The 25,340-nt window shown below is 36.7% G+C and overlaps 1 protein-coding gene across 1 annotated transcript; it reads left to right on the top strand.

The window, feature by feature from the left end:
• The first annotated feature begins 607 nt into the window (after positions 1-607).
• LOC121520690 (coiled-coil domain-containing protein 178) lies at positions 608-24,306 on the top strand. Its single transcript, XM_041804266.1, is given in 19 exon segments — positions 608-687; positions 3,364-3,505; positions 3,595-3,645; positions 3,748-3,827; positions 5,099-5,302; positions 5,435-5,655; positions 6,596-6,738; positions 9,912-10,065; positions 10,153-10,248; positions 10,479-10,615; positions 10,733-10,916; positions 10,999-11,061; positions 12,551-12,679; positions 13,979-14,092; positions 14,318-14,463; positions 14,707-14,866; positions 18,787-18,936; positions 22,920-23,054; positions 24,094-24,306. Coding segments are annotated over 19 exon segments (2,580 nt in total). The 5' UTR covers positions 608-629.
• Positions 24,307-25,340: the final 1,034 nt, after the last annotated feature.

Raw genomic sequence — 25,340 nt, 5'->3', positions numbered from 1 at the left:
ACACTAGCCAGTGCTGCAAAAACAAGCACAACCTATCACTGCTGCTCTTGAACATAACTCACTCTCTCCGAGCGCAGCCCCTTGTTGCCAAGCAACCTCCGCGGAAGATTGACAGTCTCAACTTTAGTTTAGTAATTTGTGAAAAAAATTTAAACAAAAGCGCTGCTTTTTAAAGGACAGCTGCATCGTTGTCTCTGAAGAAGAACAAAGACGAACTTCAAGATGGGCAATAGTTAGCTGGCAGCCATTGTTGTGTTAATACAAGTAAGTTGATAGCAACCCATTTTTCGCTTTCACTTTCCGCCATGACAACGGCCCCCCACCTGTTCATTAATATATCATTAGCCAAGTTAATTAACCGTTAACTTAACGTTAGCTAAGAGAGCAACGTCCGGAGATGAGTGAAAATATTAGAGGCAACTTTAGCTAACTTTGGCTAACTTTGAAAAATTATTCAGTGGAATTTAGAACCAGTGCTGTCTTCCGAAAATGTGCAAATGAAACAACAATTGACCGGTTATATTTTCTCCCAAACCATTTTAGGATGAAGAGGAGCCTCGACGTTTTCACACGGATGAGTTTAAACGGCTGTTTTGCTTTTGGTTACGTTTAACTGACGAGTTTCAGAGATGCCAGACGTTGAACCGCACAGATTCCCATCAAGTGAGGGAAGAACAAGTCAGCATGGTGAGAAGTTTTTAAAGTGTATTTACTTTAAAACTGTGGTTGGTACAATACTCTTCTACTTTTTCCACTTATTCAGCAGGATATAGTGAGAGAATGATTCCACATCACATCAACAAACAGCTGTTGTATTTACTTTATTATAAAGGTGTGACTTTCCCTGAAAAACCTGTTGGAGATCCATATTCTCATGTTGTTATTGACAATAAGGATAGATCAGATTTTACTGTAAAACCCATCAGTATCCACCAAGCCACTAAGACTGGGCAGTTTGTTTGGTTTTAGATTCAATTGCAATATGTCCTACTTCAATTTCCAAATCACAGAAGTTGTCATTTTTTCTTTGACCTGAAATGTGTCAACCACTTTACTTTCCCACACCCCCAACCACCCATCCCTGTTTCTGATTCCATCCCCTTTTCTACTCTATCAATAAAGGCACAACAAAGCCCAAAAAATCTATCTTTAAAAAACTGTTTTGCAGCATAATGTTATGGTCGACATATCAGGTAAACATTGAAGCATCAGTTTTCTCTCGAATAGTTTTGAAAAAAATCTACTTGTCTTTTTTGTAAATGCTTTATTAATTAAAAATTAAAATGTCATAAGAATGCTCATTCCCATCAATATAACAATTCAAATTGCATCTGCAACATGAGTCAAAATTATCCAGTTTCCAGGAAAGGAAAGTTTATGTTAAATCTATCTAATATTGTGCTGGTTATCTTGAAAAATTGTTTATTGCTTGTGTTTGTTGAAAAAGATGAATATGAGGAACTTAAAAACTATGATTACATGTCAAATTGCAAATGCAATATTGGACAAAAAATTGCAATTAGATTATTTTCCCAAAGTGTTTAGCCCTAGTAACTACTCAGTACTCTGTACTTAAAGTGAATTTTAAATTAGATAGTTTTTACTTGAGTGGATTTATAGACCACTACTTAAGTAAGTTTTAACCAGAGTAACTGTACTTTTACTTGAGTACAATAGTTTTGTGCTATTTCTATTTTGATGCCATTGTAGTAAACTGATTATGCTTCAGTTGTGTGTTGTAGAAGTAAATAAAATCTGATGGCAATCCTCAGTTATAACAATAAAACACTTCAAATACAATGAATGTCTGAGCTAAATTGGTCTTACATGATGGTTCTGCATTCATTATTTATCTTGGTAGTCTTTTAAGCCCAACATACTGCTTTTTTTTAGTTAGGTCTGAAAATGACAACAAAATGGCACAAATCCCCAAAGCCGAAAAAGCTGGCCAAACAAAGTCCATCCTGAATACTGTATCATGTTTATCAGTCAGTGCATAAAATAGACTGCTCTAGAAATTTAAAAAAAGTTGAATAAATATGAAAACATACTGATAATAGACACATTAAACTATCTAATACCATCAGTGGAAGGTAAGCAGATATGGATTATTGGCTCTCTGTCTCACATGGGCCTGCTCTGATGCAATAATACACCCTGCCATTATGATTTAGAGCTTATTCAGCCCACTGATGACATATTGCTTTACCACCTTCCTACCCCACTTGCTTCTTTCACTGTGTATTATTCATCTAAACTGCTCAGCAACAGATGGCTTATATTTCGGGTCTCCCTGCAGTTTTTCCTCAACTCTTATGTATTGGTCTGAGTCAGCTCAGTAGCAAGCCACTCTGCTGATTTATCAAGCTTTATGGTAGAATAACTGTTATCACAGGTGGGGTAGGGTCAGGTTCAGATAGAGTGAAGTGAAACAAACCTACTTCTTACTTAATAATGTGCCTCCTTTTCTACACAGGCCTAGCAACTACCAAAACATGTGATGCTGTCCTTTAAAAGATGACAGGTAACAGTTGGTCAGCACAAAGACAAGATAGGTGGATGATCACAGACAGGAACAGACATATGATAGTAACCCATATCAACTGGGCAACAATCACACAATCGAAGGATCCCATTTTCATTTAAAAGGATTTTGAAGTAAAATTGTAGCCTAAATTGGAGACAACTCTAATCACTTTGTTTCAATAACAATTATTTGACAGAACATGTTTTTTGTTTTGCTAAAAAAAGATTTGTTGTAGCACTCACATATTAGACAGTTATGGTTCATATTAGACAGTAAAGGTTTTGCCATAAGCATTGAAATGATCATCAGTATCTTAACATTTTTAATTCCACCAGGTTAGTTTTACTTGTATGTAAGTATGCCACTATAGCATAACAGAGACTGTATATTCAAGAAAATTCGAATGAAAGATTGCAATCTGCACCACTGCTGTTTTTTACCCTTTTGTCAGCCAGATGGCATCCTTTCACCACCAAGAATTGTGCCCTTGGGTTTGTCTAGAGAAGCTCAAGTGAGTTGCCCATTCTCTTACACTGATGCCTCTAGTATATTGCAGAGTCTTCAAGAAGTATCAGGTAAAAGTAAGAAATCACAATAGATCTTTCCCAGCCCAATAGAGTCCTCTAATCACTTTTCAAAACTCAGTGTTCCAATAAAGGCCTGTTTGTATGTGGTTTTCATTGAGAGCTGGTTCATCAGTGTGTTATTTCTAGACCTTACTGGGATTTTGTGCCATTACACAATAAAAAAATAAGTGAAGACTAGATTTTCATGTGCTATCTAAAGTTTTCATGATTACTTTGATTTACAGTTCTCTGTGTTTTGTGTCTTCTCAGACCAAGCAGATCTACATGCAGTGTGCTCAGGTAGACGGCGCACTTGTGCTCTGCTCAACAGTCCCTTGCCCCATGTCAACAGTATCATTTACCATATCCATGAGTTCAAGATGATAGTGGAGAATTGGTATCAGCAGGTACAGTTTCAGAATTAGACCTTTTGAAGATTACAAGACAAATAACAGATGAATGACAAGATATTTTTGTTTTGAATTCTTTTTTCCCTTTATTAAACTATCAACCACAGATCAATCAGGGCAAGCAATGCAGCAGAACTGTAAAGTAAGTTTTTCCATTTACTTTTCATTATATTCAAGAAACATAAATAGAGAAAAAAATCTAAATTAATTAAAGTTTATTTATTTTTTTATTTTTTTTAACCAGATTTCAGTCCAGGGACTCTGATACTGAATCAGTGATGTCTACCGAGTTGTTTATAGAAGGCATCGCAATAAGAGAAAGAGGTGAGCACATTTTGGTCAAAATGCCATTACTTCATCTCTGAAAAAAGGACTCTATTTTGTTATGCAGCAAAGCAAGCACAATTCTCAATGCACATACAGATAAAAGACCAGCATTTAAGTATCTAGCATACATGATCTACTGTGGAGCAGTGGGTCCTAAATAGTATGCAGATGAGGTAAGTCTGCTGTGGGATTTTCTGCAATCGTAGGATATAACTACAACTAGACAACAACTAAAGATAATGTAGAGGTTATTTTGCATGGGTATGAATATGATGTCTCAAGATTTTGGCTTGATCTTTGGTGTGCTCTTGGCAGAAAAAGTTTGAAAACTACTGCCATATAGACAAGTTAGTATTTCAAGGACTGAGCCTCAGTTAATAGTTAAGATTTTAAACAAATTATTTTCATTTAGTTACATGCCATCTATAGTTTTCTGGTAATTGTATCCATGTTTTAGGTTTATATTACTACAAGGTTGCCAACATCCTGGAAAACCTTCAAAACGTTGTTAAAAAAGTTGACCAAGTTTCAAGTCACAAGAAAACAAGTGTAAAATGAGAGGAAAAGCCAAATGTCCAGGAAAATCTTGTCCTGTCCTGGAAAAATATTTAAACATTGTCATAATTTCATGATGCAAAATTTCTCAAAACTTGAAAATGTCTCTTGAGAGGGCTTGATTATGTCAGGATTGAAACAGTGACGATAGTTCATAGATGACAGTAATAAGCGTAGACCACATGCTAGGGGCAGCTCTTGGCCTGAAAAAATGTACTTCTTAGAATCCATTACTGATAAATGAGATGAAATGTTATCGCTTGTTGGGTTTTTACAAAGTCTAGTTTTTCTTTATTTCCAAGTGAAAATAAGAGTAAAAAAAAAACAGTTTTGAAATGCCCAAACCATTATTGTAGCATCAAATGAATTGCTATACATCTACATTTATGTTTGAATTATTCAATGGCCATCTCGTCATCATTTTACTATGCAAGTGTTCATGGTTGTAGCCATAATCCTGTATCTTTTGAATCAGACTTGGACCATATTGGTGTATTGACACCATTCATTCATACAAGCTAAATTGTCTCTTAAATGTCCTGGAAAAATACTGGAAAATGATCTTTCAGAAAGAGTGGTAAACTTGTTTCAAGAATTTTTTTTAGCTGTTCAGTCTGTTTGAATAGCTTTACATAAAGATGTTTTATCGACTATGTGTTGGTTCATGAAGATTAAAGTGATGATACAATAGTTATTTTTTTCATTTTTTTTAGAAAGTTATCCATTACCTCCACTATTGATGAAAATAAATGATGTCCTTGGAGAGGTTGTGTATGTGACTGAGCGGCTAGAAGCTGATAGACAGGCAGCAGAGGAAGCTCTACGCAAAGAAAAGGAGAGAAAATGCTTCCTGGAGAACAAAATAGACAGTATCTCACTGTGGAAGCAGCAAGAACATTCCTTAGCCGTCCAAAAAGGTTAGTGACCAAGGGGCATTATCTTCTCCTCAAGGATGTATTTGAAACTTGAAGTACCATGGAGCTGTTGCTGTTCAAAAATGAATAAACTTTTTAAAATTGATTCTTTCTTTTGATATTGCTTTTTTCCAGAGCATGAAGCTTGTAACAGAGACATCTCTGAACTAAAGTGGCAGCTCAAAATGAAAAGAGAGAAACTTTTTCAAGCCCAGGAGAAGATGTCACACACTGAGATGTTAAACCAGGGCTTGAAGGAGGACATTAGCTTTGCTAAAAAGCAAATTCCCATTGTAAAAGAAAACATGGAAGTACAACGAGGCATCATACATGAGATCAACACTGCACAGGCTGAGGTAACCTTGAATTTGATCATTTTTTGTCTTTAAGATTGTTTTGATGTTTGTATTTCTTATCTCAGATGGGCTGAATTATGCTGATATTTTACCAAAAATCAACTATCTAGTTATAAGACTAAAGTCCAGTTGTATCAGTATCAAAATTTTATTGACAGGGTTTTTACTTTCCAAGTTTGATGTGAGGAAGATCACGTAGATTTTAATCCCTGGTCACTGGCACTTGTGTCTCCTTTGTAAAAGCATACAGATAAGTGCTACACTTCATTCATGTACATTTTTAACATCAACAAGTAACCATGCTGAATTGAGCACATACTTGCTCCATCTCTCCTGCCCATTTGCTCTTTTCTAACTCTGTTTTTTAATCCACAAGTAGCACAGCACCAGGGATTGCAATGTTTGTCGGTCTATTGGTCCAGTGTTCATCCAGCACTTTGGTCCAGAGTGAAATCATTTTAACAATTGACTGAATCGCCATGAAATTTGGTCCAGACTGTCACAGTCCCCAGAGGATGAATCCTAATAAGTTTGTTTAATTCCCTGACTTTTCATTTAGCTTTGTCTCCTGTTTAATTCCTTTTGTTCAAGTCAGGATACATCCAAATCTAATGACCCAATCCAGCCTTAGCTGTAGCTCGAGTTAAATGTCTTCATACAAATACGACATTAAAGTGTGCCAACACAGTCAAGAGGAAGGAATAGAGTGGTCACAAGCAACAGGTCAACTTTTTTTCGAAACACGTGTAGCTTTAGGACCCCTGAAGGAGGCAATGGACTTACTTGGCTTACTTTATTAAAAAAAATTATTGTGGCCATCTGGTATTGAGTTCAGAATACCTCCTTAAACAGGGTTTAATTAGACAAAAGTCAAACAGTGCTGTCAGTGTCAGCATTTTTTCTAATAATATCTGAGAAAAACTGTCATCCCTTTCTTTAGGCAAATGAAGAAAACTCAGAAATACTGAACAATCTCATGCAGATGAAGAAAGAATTAAAAAAGATAGAGCTGGAAGCCAACAATGAAAAGATGTCAATGGATCATATGCTGATGTCAACGAAGAATCAGCTGGCAAAGAAACTGTGAGTATTTCCTCTTTAAGTAGTTAAAATGTACAGTATGGTAACAAGACAATGGACACTAGAGCTATCTACACCATTACACCAAACAGTTGAAGGTTGTTAAAAAACAAAGTTAACTCACTAAATCCAAAATAGCGGTTTTCAACTCTTTTTCCTGAGTTGACTGAACACATTTCTATTTTAAACCATTTTAAGTATCTTCTGTCATTGTACTCAAATTATTTGACAGTAATTCTATGGCTGTGATTTACAGCTGATATATATTGGAAACAGAGGTTGCGCTGGACTTTTTTGTTGTCCGTCATTTTGATGGAAAGGGTCGTAAAAATTTCGTCATGCCATTTTACAATCCGTCATTATAATTTTCTCTTTAATATCTGTAATATAATATAATTCAATATGACTTTATTTCTGGTGTTTAATTAATGAAGCACCATTTCTAAACTTATATTCAAAACACAGTCTTTGAGGTTCTGCATTTTAATGGCACCGAGAGAAAGATGAACGAAGCAGCACAGCGTTTACTCCTCATCATTTTTACACAGTGACGGTGGAGCAACAATCCCTGTCTTTAAGCAAGCAACTATGAACTGCGCCATTTAAGATATCACGTACAGCTTTAAGGATATTTTTAGTGTCAAGATGTTGTAGTTTGACGACCACAGCTGGTAACAAGTTGTTAAAAGGCAGCACTGTGGAGCCGTGCGCATTTTTGTCTGCTCCACAGGAGTCTTATCTGAAAAAATGTCACACTCTGACCTTGCACACTGAGTCAAGTGCGTTTGTATTTGCCTTGACTGCGAAAATCTGTAGAATGTGGCAAATAGTTTCGTACTGCGAGCCTGTGTCTCTGTCACTCCTTTAAAATCCCGCTGGATCCATCCTTACAGAGAGCTTCATACAGCACGCTCATGCGTCATAGCTCTGAGACAAGCTGGAGAGATGGAGAACAACTTTTTAATTTTGTCTCTGTTACGACCCGTCAGTAGGCTACAAAAATATGCCTTTATCTGTTACATTTTCATGGTTGATATCCACATAATACACAGGAAAACTATAGTGTTTAAAGTGAAGTTTCAGTAAGAGAGCGAGAGAGAGAGAGAGAGAGAGGGGGTCGGGTGGTGGTGAGCGAGCAAGAGAGAATAAAGCAACAGGCGCAGATCTGAGTCATCAATCACCCATCTCTCTGTTATATTTCCATGGTTGATATCCACATGATAAATGAGCAAACTGAGGTTTCGGTAGTGAGCAAGCGAGTTGGAAGCAGCGGGAACTGTTTTGAATCATCTGTCACCTTGGACTGATACGAAATTTTTGTATAAAATCAAACCTGTTCCGAAAAAAACGGAATGAATAAAATGGCATCAATGTGCAGACGCGATTAGAACAACATGAAATGGGCTCATTGTGCAAAGGCCTTAACACTCTGTATGCCGACCTGTGTACTGAGACACCTACAGCAGCCTCTCAGTGCTGCCAGCACAGAGACCGACGTGCTTTTACAAATCTACGGTGTCGAGGTCAGTGATAGAGCCCACTGGCTACAAGATTTTTAATAGATTAAACAACCTCCTTTGATAGTCCATGTGTGCTAAATGGAAAAGGCCCATGCATCTGTGTGTGTGCGCTGAAATGCAGGCTCATCCTCATCATTCCAGTCCGTCAACGTATAGCCTTCAAAATTCTCTGTCATCCTTCAAAAACATTTTTCAATGACAGAGAATATTCGGTAAACGCGACCTCTGGTTGGAAATATTTTCCAAAATTTTAAAATCTGCCCATGCCAATATCATGCAGACAATTTTTGCATCCGTAGAATTTAGATATTAAATATCACTGAAATTATAAAACAATGTTTTAGAACAATGCAAAAGAGAAGATACTTTTGATTCAGCAAGTCTAGTACAGTGATTGTGCTCTCCTTACGTACGACTGAAAATAAATCAGAGTAAATAAAAAAAAATAGTAAAGAACTTTACCAAAAGATAGGAAGCCAAATAATTGAAGGAAAGGTGCCACAACTATGGAGGTAAAATCTGGTAATACTACACTGGAAAACCAGACAAGTTGAAAATGATCAAAATATTTTTTGAAACTGATTACGTCAGAGTTTTTAAGTGGAAATACTTTTTCTGTGTTGACTTGAATTCAGATATATAGTTTAGATTGTAATCCCCATTAGGTTAATAGAAATAAAAATATTTAAGTCAACTAATTACCTAAAAACTTAAGTAATACTGAAAACCAGTATTTGTCATGTAGCAGGTACCTAGTTTTTTTTTTTTTTGGGGGGGTTATTTAACAAAATTTTACTTGCACATTTCTGTTGCCTTAACATTTCAAGTTAAACTACACTGTGGAAACTTCCCTCAACTAAAAATATCTTTTTGAATACAAATTAATGTTTAAATATTTAAAACAATATGTTTAAGTACTTTCATAAAGCTATATTTTCTTCATCCAATGCAATTTTGCTTTTTATTTTCATATACTTTAATCTTGAACATTCGTTCAAGATTAAGGGACTACAAGTGGTAGTGGTGTTAAAGTGTCTAATGCCAAAAGGCATTCTGGAAAAACTGTGCAAATTAAGGGCGTCAGCTGAAGTTTTATATTTAAGCCTCATTTCCTAAACTTTCAAGTGTCTTTAAGGACTGCAGTTTAAGGTATGCACTACATTTTTATATCAGTATGATTATTTGTATTGACTAAATTAAATTTGTAAATATCGGCACATCCAACAACAACAAAAATCCAATTTAATGCATCCCAATTAATTCCTCAGTGAAGATTTTTTTTGGATCACAAAGAAATAGAGAAATAATAATCAAAGCTGTGCATCATTGTTAAAGGTATATTTAATCATAGCAACAACACTGTGACTTTCACCAGTAAGATATCACAAACCATTCTACCTAAGCCGTATATAACCTGTTTTCAAACAGACTTTCAAAATAGTTTGAACACAATACTCTGATGTTTTCAAACAATGGAGTTTGCAAGCTTTTAATGTTAACAGCTAATCATAGAGTCATACTTGTGAACGTTTACACAGAAAACAAAATCTTTCAATTGTAGAGCTTTATTACCTACTGGTTTGTGCCATAATAAACCGTTTTGCTTTGTTGTATAATTTTAGTTTAATTTTACATTTATTGTTGTTCTCTCTCCAGGGAGGAGTTAAACTCACAGAAGATGCTTGAGAATGGTATATGTGCAGAAATAGAGGATGCTGGAAAGATGATCACTCTCACTGAGGAAGAATGTGCAGCAATAAGACAACGTATCCCTGAACTGATAGAGCTGGAGAAAACTGAAAAAGACACGGTTATTACATCCTCCACAACCACTGTTAGATTAAACCATATGAAGTTGTGGTCCAACTTTTGTTTGTCTTTCTTTCTTTTCAAACAGGTTTTGGAGTTGAAATTTCAACTTGAAGAAGAAATGCAGAAGAATAAGAAATCAAAAGATAAACTAACTTCCCTACAAGAACGCATAGAGAAAACTGTACGTAGTGTATACACACAGTAATGTGATCCTTTCTTTAAAATGTTGGTGTGCTTTACCTTTTTATGTGGGTCTTGATAGTTCATTGAGTAGAGCATTGCACATAACTGCCAGACTGATTGGACTCTCTCTGAAGCTATGCATGCTAATAATGTTTAAATTCATGGCACTGTAAGGTGTTTTGCGTGTGCATTCACGCAGTGACACACTATATGTTACGTTATCCACAGAGACTCAGTGGGGAAGCAGAGGTTTCCTGCGTAGAAGAGCAGCTCCTCTCAAAACGCAATGCTTTTACAGCTCTTTGTCAAGAAAACATGGAGTTTGAAAATAAGGTAGAGGAGTACAAGAGGAAACTTTCTGAGAGGTACCAGGTCAAAGTAAAGCTTATGGGAACATAATAAATACTGGATCTAGTGTGACTATATACAGTACTATACCAGACGTGTGTTTAGCATCACTATTGTGTATGTGCTTTTTTTAGTGAGAAGGCAGTGAGGCAGATGCGTGAGGAGAGAAAGCAGATGCTCCAGAAAATCATTGACAATGACGAGCAGTGGGAAAAGGCCGAGGAGGAAGTGACCCGAGTTGTAGCCCAGCACAGTGTCATCCAGACTAAACTAGAAGAGCTGGAACAGTTCACCTTCATGGAAGAGCAGAAGGCCAGGGTCAGTAATGACATATTTATTTTTATGGAAAATACTTGATGCTTACATCAGTGATGTTTAGTTCGTGTTTTATGTTGTGCAGAAAGAGATTGAAAACCTGAACAAAGATCTGACCAGTCAGATGACTTCCCTGGAGAAACTCAAGGTAAATCCATGAGACAGCCCTGTGATTTCATTCTCAAAGAGTACACTTCACACAGTTTAGAATAGCAGTAAAAGTAGCTCAGCAAAGATGGTTTAACTTCAAAACTACCAGCCACAGTTCATTTGTAAACATTTTTTTTTCTATTTAACAGCTTAGTTGTATAGGACTGTATTTGTGTTTAGAGGTGAAGTTTATAAAACACAAGTTAAAAAGAACCGAACAATATTAAGGCTTAGGTTAGTTTTGTCATTTTTCATAGATGGATGTACAACAGAGAAAGAAAACCTGTGTTGGTTGCTTTGAAAGTACCTAGCACGAAGATATTCTTAATAAAATAAATTCCCCCGACCCCTGCCTGTCAACTCAAACCCTAACTCCCTTAAGAGACAAACAAAAGAGAAAATAAATAAGAAGATAATGACATTAAAGTAAATAAATAATGATGAAGAAATAAAGGAAAATTAGAATTTAATGATTAAATAGATGAATATAAGAAATGTATACAACAGCTGGATGTCAGATACACTTAAGAACATATAGAGGGACACTGTAAAGGAGAATTCTGTAAGTCCAAAATTTATACATGACCATGCTGGGTTCTGCAGGTCCAGTTATTTGGTCACATACTTTAATAGACAGTACAAGTTTTGTTCATACTAATCTGGTGGGTTTATAGGCAGGTCTTGGAGGGATGTCAATAACAGTTGCCACCTTTATTAACCATCCCTTGTTGAATTTAATTTGTTCTGGTCAAAAGTAACAGGAAAGCATCCGTGTCTGCCATAGCTGCAGTACAAGGAAGAGGAATTCTATACGCACAAAATTGCGAACAGAGGGCAAATATCAATTTAAACTTTTTGTTCAAAGTTTTGAAAATAGCACACCAAAACCCTCCAGGGTCAAGCTGTGCAAGACAGTAGTGGGGCCAGTAGAGCAGTGAGGGCACACTGAGTTAACATTGTTGTAGAATACTTACGAACAAGCATTACACTGATATGTTCTGTGTACTAGCTTGAGTTAAACAATGGTTTATTAGGTGAGAAACTTTTGCTGTTGACCTTGTACTGAACATGTGTATTTCCTTGCAACTAAAATTATATCCTGTTGTCTTATAGTCATCAAATATACCATTCACTTTGACTCAGGGCTGTGTAAAATGTAGTCAAATCCTCTTCTATACTGTAAGATTAATCACCTTGCCTGACACTTAACCGACAGCAGCTGTTTTAGGCATTAAAAATGAATATAAAAAATAAGTAGTCTTGGCATTTATATTCTCTCTTGTGTTTTGTGGATCATTATGTATTTTTTTTTTGTTTCATAACCAGTGAAAAACTTCTATCAGGAGCTTTACATTAGTCTGAATACATGACTTTATTTGTTGCATAATGTGCACAATACCACTCCAGCTATAGTACTCAATAGTTTTTTTCCCTTGTGTATGTGTTGTAAAGAAGTTATATTCTGTCTTAATTTCCTTTTGCATCAGGGTCAGTGTGCAGATTTAAATGAAAAATTGAATCAACACCAAAAGAGCTCAGCACTAACCAACAAGAAACTCCAGGAAGAATTTGATGATGCATCCTCAGCAATGAAAGCTCTAGAGGAGAAAGTTGAGGTACTGAAATAATTCTTCATCAACATGGAAGATACTTTGAAAACATTTTACAATAACTACACACTATTAAGAAAGTAAATACTTAAGTCTGACTTTATCAATCATTGTGCATGGTTGTCCCATCATTTAAAAGCACCATTAACTGATTTATTTGTCATTTATGAACACAGCTCTAAATGCTCTATTAATAGATTAGTAAAGCATTGGTAAAGGGGTACAGTTAGGGTAAGGGCTAAGGTTATGAATGCTTCACTGATTTATCAATAAAACATTTACAGCTGTGCTAATGAATAACATACAAAGCATTTAGAAATGCTTCATAGAAGATAACTATTAAGTATTTTCGTGGTGGTCAAAATTTTGAAATGACATTCGTGTGTGATCAATCACTATTAATTTTTTAACCGTGATTAATCCTAAAATGCCTGTAGTAGATCGTAATTAATCTATGGGCAGAAATATATGTCAGCAGAAACTGAAGTTGAATTTCTTTTATCTGTATTTGATTTTCTCTACTTGAATAATTGAAATTAAGTCTGTTAATTACAATTTCTGTCATCTAAACTGAATCTGAAATACAATTTTTGAAATTGAACTTATAGGTTTCGAACTAAATTTAAAGAAACTTTAAACTACATTTTTCCTCACTAAAATTGAATGTTAATTTTTCGTTAAGGATTCAAATGTCAAATTCAATTTTAGATTTTTTTGCACACATGTCCAGCTGATAAGGAAGAGCAGCTGGATATGCTGGACCATTTTAACCAATCAGCAACTTCGTTTTGATGACCTGATTACCTTGTTTCTGGATGTAGAACCACCATTTCCCCACTGCTTAGTAATAGCTAATTGGCTTCATGTTTCTTTTGACAGGAAATACTGAGCTTCTGGTAGATCAAATATTAAAACATCAACTAAACCACATAAAAGGAACTTGATATGGATTGAAAAAGAAGTAATTTAACAGTAAAAAACAGAATGTTCAATATCACAAGTTGTAGAGACTGTCCTCTGAGCTGTCTGTGTGTTTTTAAACTAACCATAATGACAATACAATTAAAGCAATAATGCTGACAACCCTAGTTGTTACAAATTTGTCACTAATGCATCAATAAAGCATTCATAGTTCAGTTTACAAATGATGTCTCAATTATAAATAATGCTTTATGGATGATGACTTAACTAATGCTTTACTAATGCTTCATTAATGCTAAAAGTCTGTAGTTACTTAGAGTGTTGCCAGTAATTTTTTGGAAGGTTTAATTCACTGTCATTTAGACAAATCTTTTGTTTGTGTAGAAAACCAAGCAGTTGACTGAAAATTTTGACAGGATGCTGTGTGAACACATGAACACATTAGCCAACCTTGACAAGGAGAAGAAAATCAAATGTGACCAGCTGACAGAAGCTCAGGTAAGAGGAAAACTCAAGATTTAAATAAAATCGTTCTTTTTGTGTCCAAGGACATTTGCTCAGGAAGACTTCTTTTATATAGAGTCTTTAATCATCATTAATTTTGTATATTTGGTTTATTTTTATTTTTGCTATAGAGCAATACAATCCCATCTAAAAGCCCTCTAAATTATTTCTTTTTACTTTCCTTGATTTTTTTTAACACGAATGTTACTGCTTTTACAGGATTTAGAAACTGCCACTATAAAGAGATATGACAACATCCTAAACAGGACCAGTGACCTTACAAAGGAGTGCCAAGACTACCGAGATGCTTCCGATTCAATGGAAAAAATGTCTGAAAGCATGCCAGAAGTCATTGCAGAATTTCAGTAAGTCATAGAAAAGAAAAAACTACAATCACAGTGTATAGTGAGGAATGGGGTATAATGGTTTTAAGTATTCCTTTAGTTATTGGGTTGATCATAAAAAGTGGAGTATTTCATGTATAAATGCCTTAATGAGAGTATAAATTCATGCCACATCTTGCACTAATGTAATAATCATATATATTTGAGTTTCAGAAAATGTTTTTGGTAACTGATTTCATGTTTGTGTTTGATTCCTCCTCCCAGAAGTGTTTTTGATGTGGTGGAATCCAAAAACAAATCAGCTGCTCTCATAATGAGCACTTTGCAGTCAGATATTAATAACTGCCAACAACGAACACAGCGATCCATGCAGACACACACCGCTCACGTTACAGCAAGGAAACAAGAAATGGAAGACACCAAGGTACCAAAATGTTATTCAGTACAACTCTCTAAATATGTGACTTATTGTCATGTCAAATACTGTGAGACAAGCTGTAAAAAACATCTCATTGTTTATTTGTTTGTGGATTAGTGTCAGCACATTGCTTGTCACAATACTTCCCTTAAGATGCAGAGAAAAGAGCTGTGTGCAATTAAAATTACAAGCCATGGTCAATCTTGTTTAAGTGCTTTTCCCACAAATGACAACTCACTGTTGTTGTAGTCTTTTGTCTGGATGAATTTGATGATGCGTGTCATGGTGAGATGCAGTGCACATTCTGTTACCTGTAGGCCAACATTTTACATAGCAATTACACTGTAAGCACACAGTTTAAAATATCAAATAAGCATTTAATGTCTGGATTTTTTTTCATAACAATATCAGAAATAGCCTCTTTTAAAAACAGGAGCACACTGTGCACAAAATGGCATGTATTTGAACTCTCTTTTGTAAGAGAACCCCCTATTTATTGTAAGGTTTTCATCTGCAGGATTATCAGCCCCAGCCAGAGCCTCTTTGCTGATGGGGGTTTCACATGGCTTATCTAATGTGAAATCGCCATGTGGTATATAGTTTCATTAAACGGTGATCAAGAATGCATTAGTTCAAAACAAGAAAAGGCAATGGAGCTTAAGCCGCCATGCATCCAAGTGCAGCAACTTTAAAGAAGTTGTTGGCGTGAGACAATTTAAGAATTAGAAGTCTTCCTCATAGACACAACTCCCATTAGCCAGATAAAAGTTAGTCATGCAAAGAAGGGTTTAGTCTTTTCAGTCGACGGAATAAGATGATATAACAACAATACTCCTCAGCAAATAAAAAGATCACAGAGAGTGAAGTTGTAAGGAAATTGGTCACTTTAATCGTTGCGACCAAATAAAGCACACATAATGTCTGCATTAGCATAACATAATAAGCACAGTGTGCATTCAGAAATCACAGTGCATGAAGCAGAATGGTTAGACGCTTCAAAATATTCTTATGGAAAAGATTTCTTCTAAAAATACAGACCTAATATTTCACTCTGTGAAGATCTTGTAGCTCCCCTTATTATAAAGGAGTTATATTGGTCAGTGCTATTAAAAATCCATTGAGAATGTGTATATGGCAGTATAAGATAAAACATACAAGTCTTAATTTCAAATATACTAACACAGGGTGTGTCAAGTTAAAATAGATTGACTTTTATCATTTCAGTTGTTCTCTATTCAACCTATTCATACCCAAAAGTGTTTCATCCTTCATACATGCACCTATTTTTTTTATTTGATCAAGGCCTGTCGTATGGTGAGCACAAAGTAAACAATGCAAACTGCCGACGCTATCAGTTTCTTATGGGCAATGAAGTGTAATTTGTTCCATTTACACTTCACAACAGCATCAGATGGGCTTTGTCAGTGCTGCATGGAGTAATTAAACCTGAAATCAATAGCAGGCATTTGTCATGTTTACAGCCCCTCTTTCTGCTGGGTTAAACTCATCACTTTAGTGCTGTTCTGTTTTACTGCAGAGACACACTTCATTATGTCTGCAGGTAGAGTTGAGATATTCGCCAGTCACATATCCAGCACTTGGGAAACATTGTTCAGATAAAAAGAGGACATGCAGAGAGACACATATTCAATTTGATTTATTTACTTGATTCCTCGGGAAAGTGTCCAATGTTGTATGCCTGCCATTTAAACGACCTGAATTTACAGTACAAACAAAGAAAAGGCATACAGTACTGTATTCACACATTGCTGGATATTGATACAACTAAAGTCCATTCTCAGTAGTTGATGCAGACTTTCAACTCAGCATGTACAGGACTGTATATTTACTGACAAATTCCCTTCACTATAAACATCTTTAGGCAGGTATCTCTGCATAGCAGATGAGTCATGAAAATATTGACCTATGTCATTATTTGCTACATATTTAGATTCTTTGTCATGTTTCTTGCAGCCTCAGCTGTTATCCTTCTACTTTTGTAGCTTTGCTCTGTTACAAACATAAATGGCCATCTTATTAATGCTGATTGTTTTGACTGTAAATTCATATCTAAGAGTGAAAGGCTCTAATCCTCAGCATACCTGTGATGACAGGGTAAACACAAATGAAACGCACCATATTGGTGTCAGGGCTTGATATTGACCCTATTAATCTAATTGGAAATTGGCCATGAAGTGGTTGATCTATATTGAATACTGTTTGTTAACATAGGTAGGTATTTTGATTGAGTCACAGAGGGACACCAGCCTTAGCCAACTAGCAAAATAGCCAGTCCTGACCTTATCTTATGCGACATTTGATTACTGTGATTTTTTGCACTGCAAAATATACTGAGTTTAGTTTACTGAGAGAAAAAAAAAAGACTTGGACACACCCCTTTAATGATGGGCTGGAATCTGGATTGTTGGAAAAAGTACTCAGACCAGTGCTTTCCCTATTTAGATTTGTTACAATACTGATCTGCATGTGTTTTGGTTGTTACTTGATGACTACTGTAAATATATAAGCCTAGCACAAAAATGAAGGAAATTTGTGTTTGGTTGATTATTTCATAGTTTTAACAATGCTTTCTGTCTATAAATATTGTACTGTTGGAAAGTCTTTTATTTCCCCTTTAAATGATGCCACATTTGTAAGGAACATGCATTTGTGGGATGAGCAGCAGAGCTGAGTTAGTGGGTTGCGCCCATGAAAAATTTGCCAAATCTTCTCTTCCAGCGCCAGCGTATTCTGCCATTGACTCTTGTTTGGTGTTTGGTGGATTAAAGTCTGAAGAAACAAGACACATTGGCCATTTATTCATTTAGCAAACAGGACCCTTAGTTGTGTGTGGAAGAACCATACACAGCCACAACAGCAAGTGTTCCATGGGGTTAAGGTCAGGACTGCTGGCAGGCTGTTCTGTCCTCTCCACTTCCAAATTCTGGAGGTAGTCTCTTAAAAACCCTGCTCTGTGGAGGCGAACAATGTCATAATTGAGGATAGAGTTTTGTACTAAACTGTGGAGATATAGGATTGCCACTTGTTCTGGAATCTCATCACGATATCTCTGCATCGGAATTGACTCCAGTGATGACAAGCATTGTTTCTCTAGTGAAGGAGATACTGCCCCATACATCACACTGCCTTTACCGAAAGATGTTACTCTATCAGTGCAGCAATCAGTATAGCATTTTCCTCGTTTCCTCCACTCTTTGACCTTACAATCCAACTGACATAGGCAGAATCTGTACTCATTACCAAACCTAACATTTCTCCACATGTTCAAGTTCCAGTGCATGTGTTGCTGACGCCAGCATAAACGGACATGACGATGCAAACCTTGATCTACAAACCTTGGCTGCAAATCTGTAGAAGATGGCCAAAAGGTTCCTGACAGGGTGAGGAGACGGTCTTCTTGGAGTGTCGTCTTCTTGGGACGCCCACTTTGCAGCCTGTATCTGACATCCCTCCTTATATGAAACATGGCCTTCAGTTTGGAGATGGTACTAGGGCTCACTCCAAATAATGCTGCAGCTTAGTTTTGCAAAACACAAACTCAAAGTTGTCCTATTGCATGGGCCGTATACAGATCAGTCAAACGTGGTATGCTGATTCTTGGAGTGGAAACTGACTGACCACTGGCACCTGCAACTGGGGTTGCCAGAAGCTCAAAACAAGAGTCAATAGCAACAGCAAAGTAAGCTGTCTGTCTCTGGTAGAAAAGATAGAAGAATTTTTTTATGGGTGCAACCTACAAACTCAGCTCTGCTGCTCATCGTACAAATGCATGTTCCTTACAAATGTGGCATCATTTAAAAGGGAAATGAACAGGCTTTCCAACGGTATAAGATTTACTGCCAAGGATCATTGTTACAGCAAAAATAATCTCCTCTCTTTAATCTTATGCTCTTGTCTATACACAGGAAGCTCTAAAATTTGCACTGAAGGAAAATGAACAGCTGGCAATCAACTATGACGGTCTACAGAAGACCCTCATGGAGGCCCAACAGGAGGCAGCGATCACACTCAGTGGGAAAAACCATGAACAAAAGTATTTTCTTTATTACACAAAGGTAATGTTTATATAACCTTTAGCTATATTTTTCTATATATTTTGTTGCCAACCATTAGCCCCCTTTTTTATTCAGCTTTATGGCTAATAATTTCCTCTACTGTCCTCTCTCTCTGTTTTGTTTCCATATGTTGTAACACTCTTAGGATCCAAAACAAAATTAAATGATACGTTCAATAGGTATTGGTTTTCCACATGAGTGAATTTGTCTTATACTCTAGGGCTGCAAGCATTCACAGTATCCATATTGCAGAAGATCTACAAAATAGTAATAGTAGTGAAAATAATCATAATAATGGATTAAAATGATAAAGTAAGATAAAATACATGAAGAGAAAACGGTTGTAAGATAAGTCAAGGAGCAGACCATGACATTATTGCACATTGCATATAGCCTCAAGAATCATCATTCCAAATTTTGATCGAGGTGGGCACAAATGAGCTTCAGTTTACATTTAAAGCTCCTCTTAACATGCTCAGTCTTTTAAAGAAGGTTTTAGTTTTGCAACCAGTGAGGAGGTTACTGCAGCAATCTAATCATGATGAGATAACTTGAGTGGAGGAGGATGATGGATGTGACATAATGTAATGATAGCAATGTGGTTTTGCCACCAAGGGGAGTTAAGGGAGAGGTTGATGGTACATGTAAATACTATACCTACTACAGTTTCTTGATTATATTTTTTGTAAGGTGGTCAGAGGTGAAACATTTTATTATCAATGGTGTTATAAATGTGCCTCTGCTCACCACAGCTCATACACCTTTTGTAAGGGCTCAGCAGAAAACAGGTTAGGATCAGACAAAAATGTGCTTTCATTTCTTAAATATCAGCGGAGGACTTGACTAGTTGAGGGAGACAACACCGCAGCATTTTGCTGTTTAATCTTTATAGTTTTTGACACTATTTAACTGGAATACAATTACGCACGACAAGCATAACACCAGGAAGAAGCCACACTGCTCCTGCAATGAAAAATACATATTATTTGTTCCAAAAATGACTAATACCTTTACTTGAGCAATTCCTCATCTAACTGCATGAATGTTATCAAGTGAAAAATGCATGCAAAAATAAAATCCTGTGGACAGGATTTTCCACGCTCATGATCAAAGCCTGATTTTCTTTTACTCCGGATTCAGCCTTCACCATTTTTGTTTGTTTCAACTCCACACTTCTACAACAGCAGCCTCTCGGCAAATGTTATATGCCCAAATTTAATTTTTTTAAACAAGCTTATGATCAAAAATGTTTCTGTAATGTAGATGAAGACCTTTTATATTTAATCTGATTTGTACAGAAACGTTCAGGCCCGCTTCTTTTCTGTTTCAAATATAAATGATCTCTATTATGTTTGCACTTTATTCCACAGCTAGTATAAATATTTCACTTTGTGATTGGCCTTAATTTGTTTGTAACTAGAGGCAATGAGGTAAATGCATTTAACATTGTCAGGATCATTTGAGCGATCACAACTTGAGTGCATATGTTTGGAATGCATTCCACCATTCATTTGTGTGCAGTGGGTCCATATTAACTTGTGTTAGATTCAACTATGAGACTCATTGAAAACATGTTCTTATGTGCTCTTACATGGTAAAATAACCCTGACAGCAGATGTCTTTAATACATGATATAAAGTGACAAGCTTAAATAATCCTTATATAGATAAAACATCATATATACATAGCAAAAACCCAAAAGAAAATGCCTTAAAATAATCTGAAGTTATGTACAATGACTTTTTTCCCTTTATGAATGTATTTCATTGCATCTTTGTGTTTTATTAATCCTAAACAGAACTGAAAGATATTACAACATGTAAACGGAGCTATTATTTGGGTGTTGGCTATATATTCTGACTTGAACTTTCCATGGCATTGGAACACATCCATATGTAAAGTAACATGTCGGCATGATCTTTCCATTTACTCAAAGAACCCTGTTTCTGGATTAACAGCATTATTCTTATTATGATTATTGTAATTCTGTTACTAGTTTCCTCCTACAACAGGTGCCACCTCAGCACCACCTTTAACATTTCCTAAAAGTAATATCTGGAGTTCTACAAGCACCAACATGTGCTACATTTAGTCTTTTAGTATACCCCATAACAACTAGGGTATTACTTAAAGCAGTGGTTCCCAGCCTTTTTTCCTTAGGGCATACGTATACATGTTCTTGCCAAAACAACAATTAATTATCTATCCATTTTTACAATGATGTATAAGGGCCACATTTACAAAAAGGAAAGAGAGAATATAAAGACAATCTGTAGATTTTTTTAAGACAAACACCCTTGAAATCCTTAAGTTTAAAAAGTTGTTTATTTATTAGAAAAAAAATGTTTTTTTTTCCTTACAAGTTGTAAATGTACATGAAACAAAACGTAGAACATTTCTGAGATTATGAAGTCAAAAACATACCAAATCAAACCACTACTTTCAGTTTGGTGTCTCGTAAATTTTAGACATTACACTGTCTTAGATTAAAGTTTTTAATACCAAAATTCAAGAATTTTTCAACCAATAAATTTTGAGTTTTTTCTTTTTCTTTTTCTTTTCATTTTGCAACTTTTTAAACTGTAAAATTCTGAGTTTGTTTTCCTCCAGCTGTACACCTTTATACAACCATCTCCTAAAAATACTCCCCGAAAAAGAAAATTGACTTTTTGCTCAAGATTAACAGATTCTATTTAGTTTCTTATTTTTCAACTTTTAGGGTGGCTTTAACATGCTGTTGTACATTATGTTTCTAATAAGAATTTCTAAGATTTAAACAAACTATATCCACATCTAATTTTGAGAACATCGGAGCAGACGGGGTCCTGTGTCCACCCCCAAGATCTTTGGTGCCCCCTTTTGGAGTGCCTTGACTGCAGGTTGGGAACCACTGAAATAAAGAATGTGCACATGTAGCTTTGATATACTTAACGTGGTTTTAGATGCAAACTTTTTTCAGTTTCACAGTTTTTTCAGCCTTCTAACTTCAAAAGATGCTTTTTCTGTTGTAAACTAATTTTCCTAATGTTTATGGTGATGGAATGGTCCGAATATGATCTATATATTAATTGTTAAATAAAAAAACAATGGTTGCTACCATAGAGTGTACCTGTTTCTTTTAAAATTGAGAAGCAGCATTGTTAATTTTTTTTATACATGGATATTTTTATCAGAATCCAACAAGTATTAATAGATTCAAACAGAAATGTTCTCATCTTGAATTGAAAAAAATATTAATTGGAAACTGAGTACACTTGGCTGTATGTGCCTCTTGTAAAAATCCCTTATATTGTACTGTACATGAAAGCAATGCTTTGTTTATATGGAGGCTTTCAGCTCTTAGTTTTAACAGGGTACACCATAAAGAGCATTCTTGTTATTGTCTTTCCTTCAGGAGCTGATGACTGAGCTAATTCGCTTTAGTTTTCAATGCACTGGGGAACACATTGCCAAGCAATGATAAGCTTGTAGGAAGAGTAGAGAGATGGAGGGGGGGGGGGAAAGCAATGGCATCTATCAGAATTTAAACCTCTTTGCTTGAAACTGTGTTCAAATAATAAAGCAAGCAGCATGTCTTTCCAAGAGACTAGGAATAATTTCTGGTTTCAGTGGGGGGTTCATGACTCTGTGTGTATGTGTAAAATATGTCTTGAGGGGATTGGTATAAAGTTAAACTGGGTGAAGTAGAAATATTTTACTCATCAGCTTTGCAGTCACAGAGTTTGCCTCGGCTAGAACAAAACTGCTGAAGCATTTAGAGAAAATTAACCCCCCATCCTGGCAGCCAGATGTGACTGGATTCTGATGAGTGCACACGAGTGGGCAGAGAAACCAAGAGACTGTGAAATTCCTGTCAGGCCCGTGTACTGCAGAATGGGCTATTGACTGCTTTCTCTATTCCCCTCCATCATTCTTCTTGAACACTGCCATTAATTTCCTCTCCTGCCTTACCAATTCCTTTTCTCTGCCTTCTCTCCCTCTAGCTCTCTTTGTTGCAGAAGAGGATGCACAAAGCTTTGGAGAAATACTTCAAACAACGCAGCCTCTACAGCCAGGCTGACCTGGACCGATGCCAGGCTCTTTCTCAAGAGACCGACCAGAAAATAAAAACAGCCCAGGTATTTACAAATACATGTAAAACAGTCGAGGAAACTTCACAACTGTCCCCATTCATTTAAATGGTAAATCCCTTTATTCAACTTTTATCCAAGTGTAGGTATTCTACCGGATGGAAGCGTTTTCTTCTTCATACAACAGTGACTCCATGTTATGCTTGGCATTGTTTGAGCCTCATCCGGCTAGTCGGTTGCCTTGTGTCTTCTTTGCCAAGCAAGGGCAGCCAGGCAAACACCCACCAAGGCTTTGTGCCTCACTGCTATGGCGGAGTTAAAGACACCACTCTTACATTACAGTCTATACATTCACTCATCAGATCACAGACTCGTGTGATTGATGATGTGTCTTCTAGAGTGCCTATGCATTGACTCCATGTCTAAGGCTAGCTCTGCCTTTCTAGATAACTCTATACACAAAACACACTGTGCTTGTTTACATTGCATTAACATTTGAACCTGTTTAGTAGGGGCATTTGTGACTTTACAGCTGTTTCAAAGTGAGATTATCACCCATATGGATGTTATCTGTGTTCCAGATCCTTCTTTGCAAGCAGAGAAGCCCACTGCCTGTCTTGCAGAAGAGTAGTAGCATGTTCTGCAAGGTTGAGGAGTAAGGATCTTCATTTAGAGGATAATCGGTGTCTAATCTGTGCTGTGATGTGAGATGAGGTCAAAGCGGACGGAGAGACAGTGATGAATCTTTATGAAATATCCTGTCCAGCATTACTGCAGAGCCAGGTGGCATGCAACCATGCTACAAACCACTTTCTTATACTTTTAGCTTCTTTGTGATACACTATTCATGTTTGCTTATTGCAGTTTGTGATTTTGTACAAAGTATCATTTTTGTGTTGTTGACCTATTAATTCCTTTACCAAAAATCAGTTTAATCTTCCTCCCTTATGTCTATTTAAGTCAAATATGCTCCAATTAGATTAGAGGTTTCCCACGGCAGTTTTAAGTGAAAATAGTATTAAATGGTTTTCTTCTCAGTTCCTCCTCCTCTGACTGCTGACATGTTTTTTTGATGGGTCTGCTCCAGACATTACAGAGAGTAGCCATGTCTCACTGGCCCAGCCTGAAAAGGCCCCAGCAGATCACAGCTCAAGGCAGGGAGGAGTAGGGCACAGGGGGAGGAGCTATCAGAGAGCCGCAGAGTGTGAAGGACAAAAGAGCTGGTGTATTCAAGCGCACCGCACCGTCACCCGTCACAGCTCAGCACAGGGTCCATCAGAGCAGGCAGCACTCACTTTAAACAGGCTCCTCGTGAACAGTCCAGCTCAGGGTCTCTCCTCCAAAAGTAGACATGTAGAAAAACCTTATTGAAGAAAGAAAAAATTATACATAAGGCAGAACACAATCTATATGATAACCTAAATATTAATATGGTGTCATGATCCTCTGATGATGTAAGTGGGCAAATAGTAATAGCACAAGTGGTAATTTAGTATTAAAGGTGTTCACTACAATAAGGTGATACAATAGATCCATAGCTTGTCAGGGGTGTTGTAGCTTTAAGTGATGAAATAAAGAAATCAAAAGTGATAACTGATAGCAGCTGTAAGTGTAGTTTTACCAGGCTGAATCCAGATGAGGCCTATAGTAATCCATCATGTCCACTTAACCCCACAAGCAGAACACAAGAGAGGTCAGGTTAGCGCTTTCACGGCTATAGCGTGCTTGATTCAGAAGCAAAAAAGGCATCTTGCTCAAAAGTAGCTTGAAGGGGGAGGAAGGCCAGGGAACCCTAGGGTGTGTGGGTGGGTGGATGGGAGTGGGTGGTGGTTGGAGTGGGGGGCGGCGGGCTGTCATCCTGTTACACTCCTGCCAGAACTGGCAGTTCAGCTTTGTGTTCTGCAGTTTACACTAGGGATGGCATAATTGACAATGGCTAACAGCGGAGAGCAGTGCAGAGCCTTGTTGAATGGCCAGTAATGATTGGAGCAGACGCCCACTGCCCCAGTCCCCGGGGACAGTAATCCAAGATCCTGTTGCTGATATAATTGTTAGTCAGAGAATTTCTGCATGGCTAGGCCGGTTCAGATTCCCAAGCTGGTTGACAGTGCCAGGCAGTTTAATAGAAAAACTGGATGCTGAGGTTTTTAAAACAGAAGAGCACTGAACCTGGACGCGGTTCACCAGGAGCCTCTTGTTCTCCTTCCTCACAAAAATAAGAACAAGATGGTAACTTTACTCTCATAAATGCATATCCATGATCAGCTGTGTGAGATGCACAACTTTATATTACTGCCTTTATACAAAAGCAGCATTTTCTTAATTAGTTGTTTG

The sequence above is a fragment of the Cheilinus undulatus genome, linkage group 13 (assembly GCF_018320785.1).
Source record: "Cheilinus undulatus linkage group 13, ASM1832078v1, whole genome shotgun sequence".
NCBI lineage: Eukaryota > Metazoa > Chordata > Actinopteri > Labriformes > Labridae > Cheilinus > Cheilinus undulatus.
This window is presented reverse-complemented; position numbering and strand designations above follow the sequence as displayed.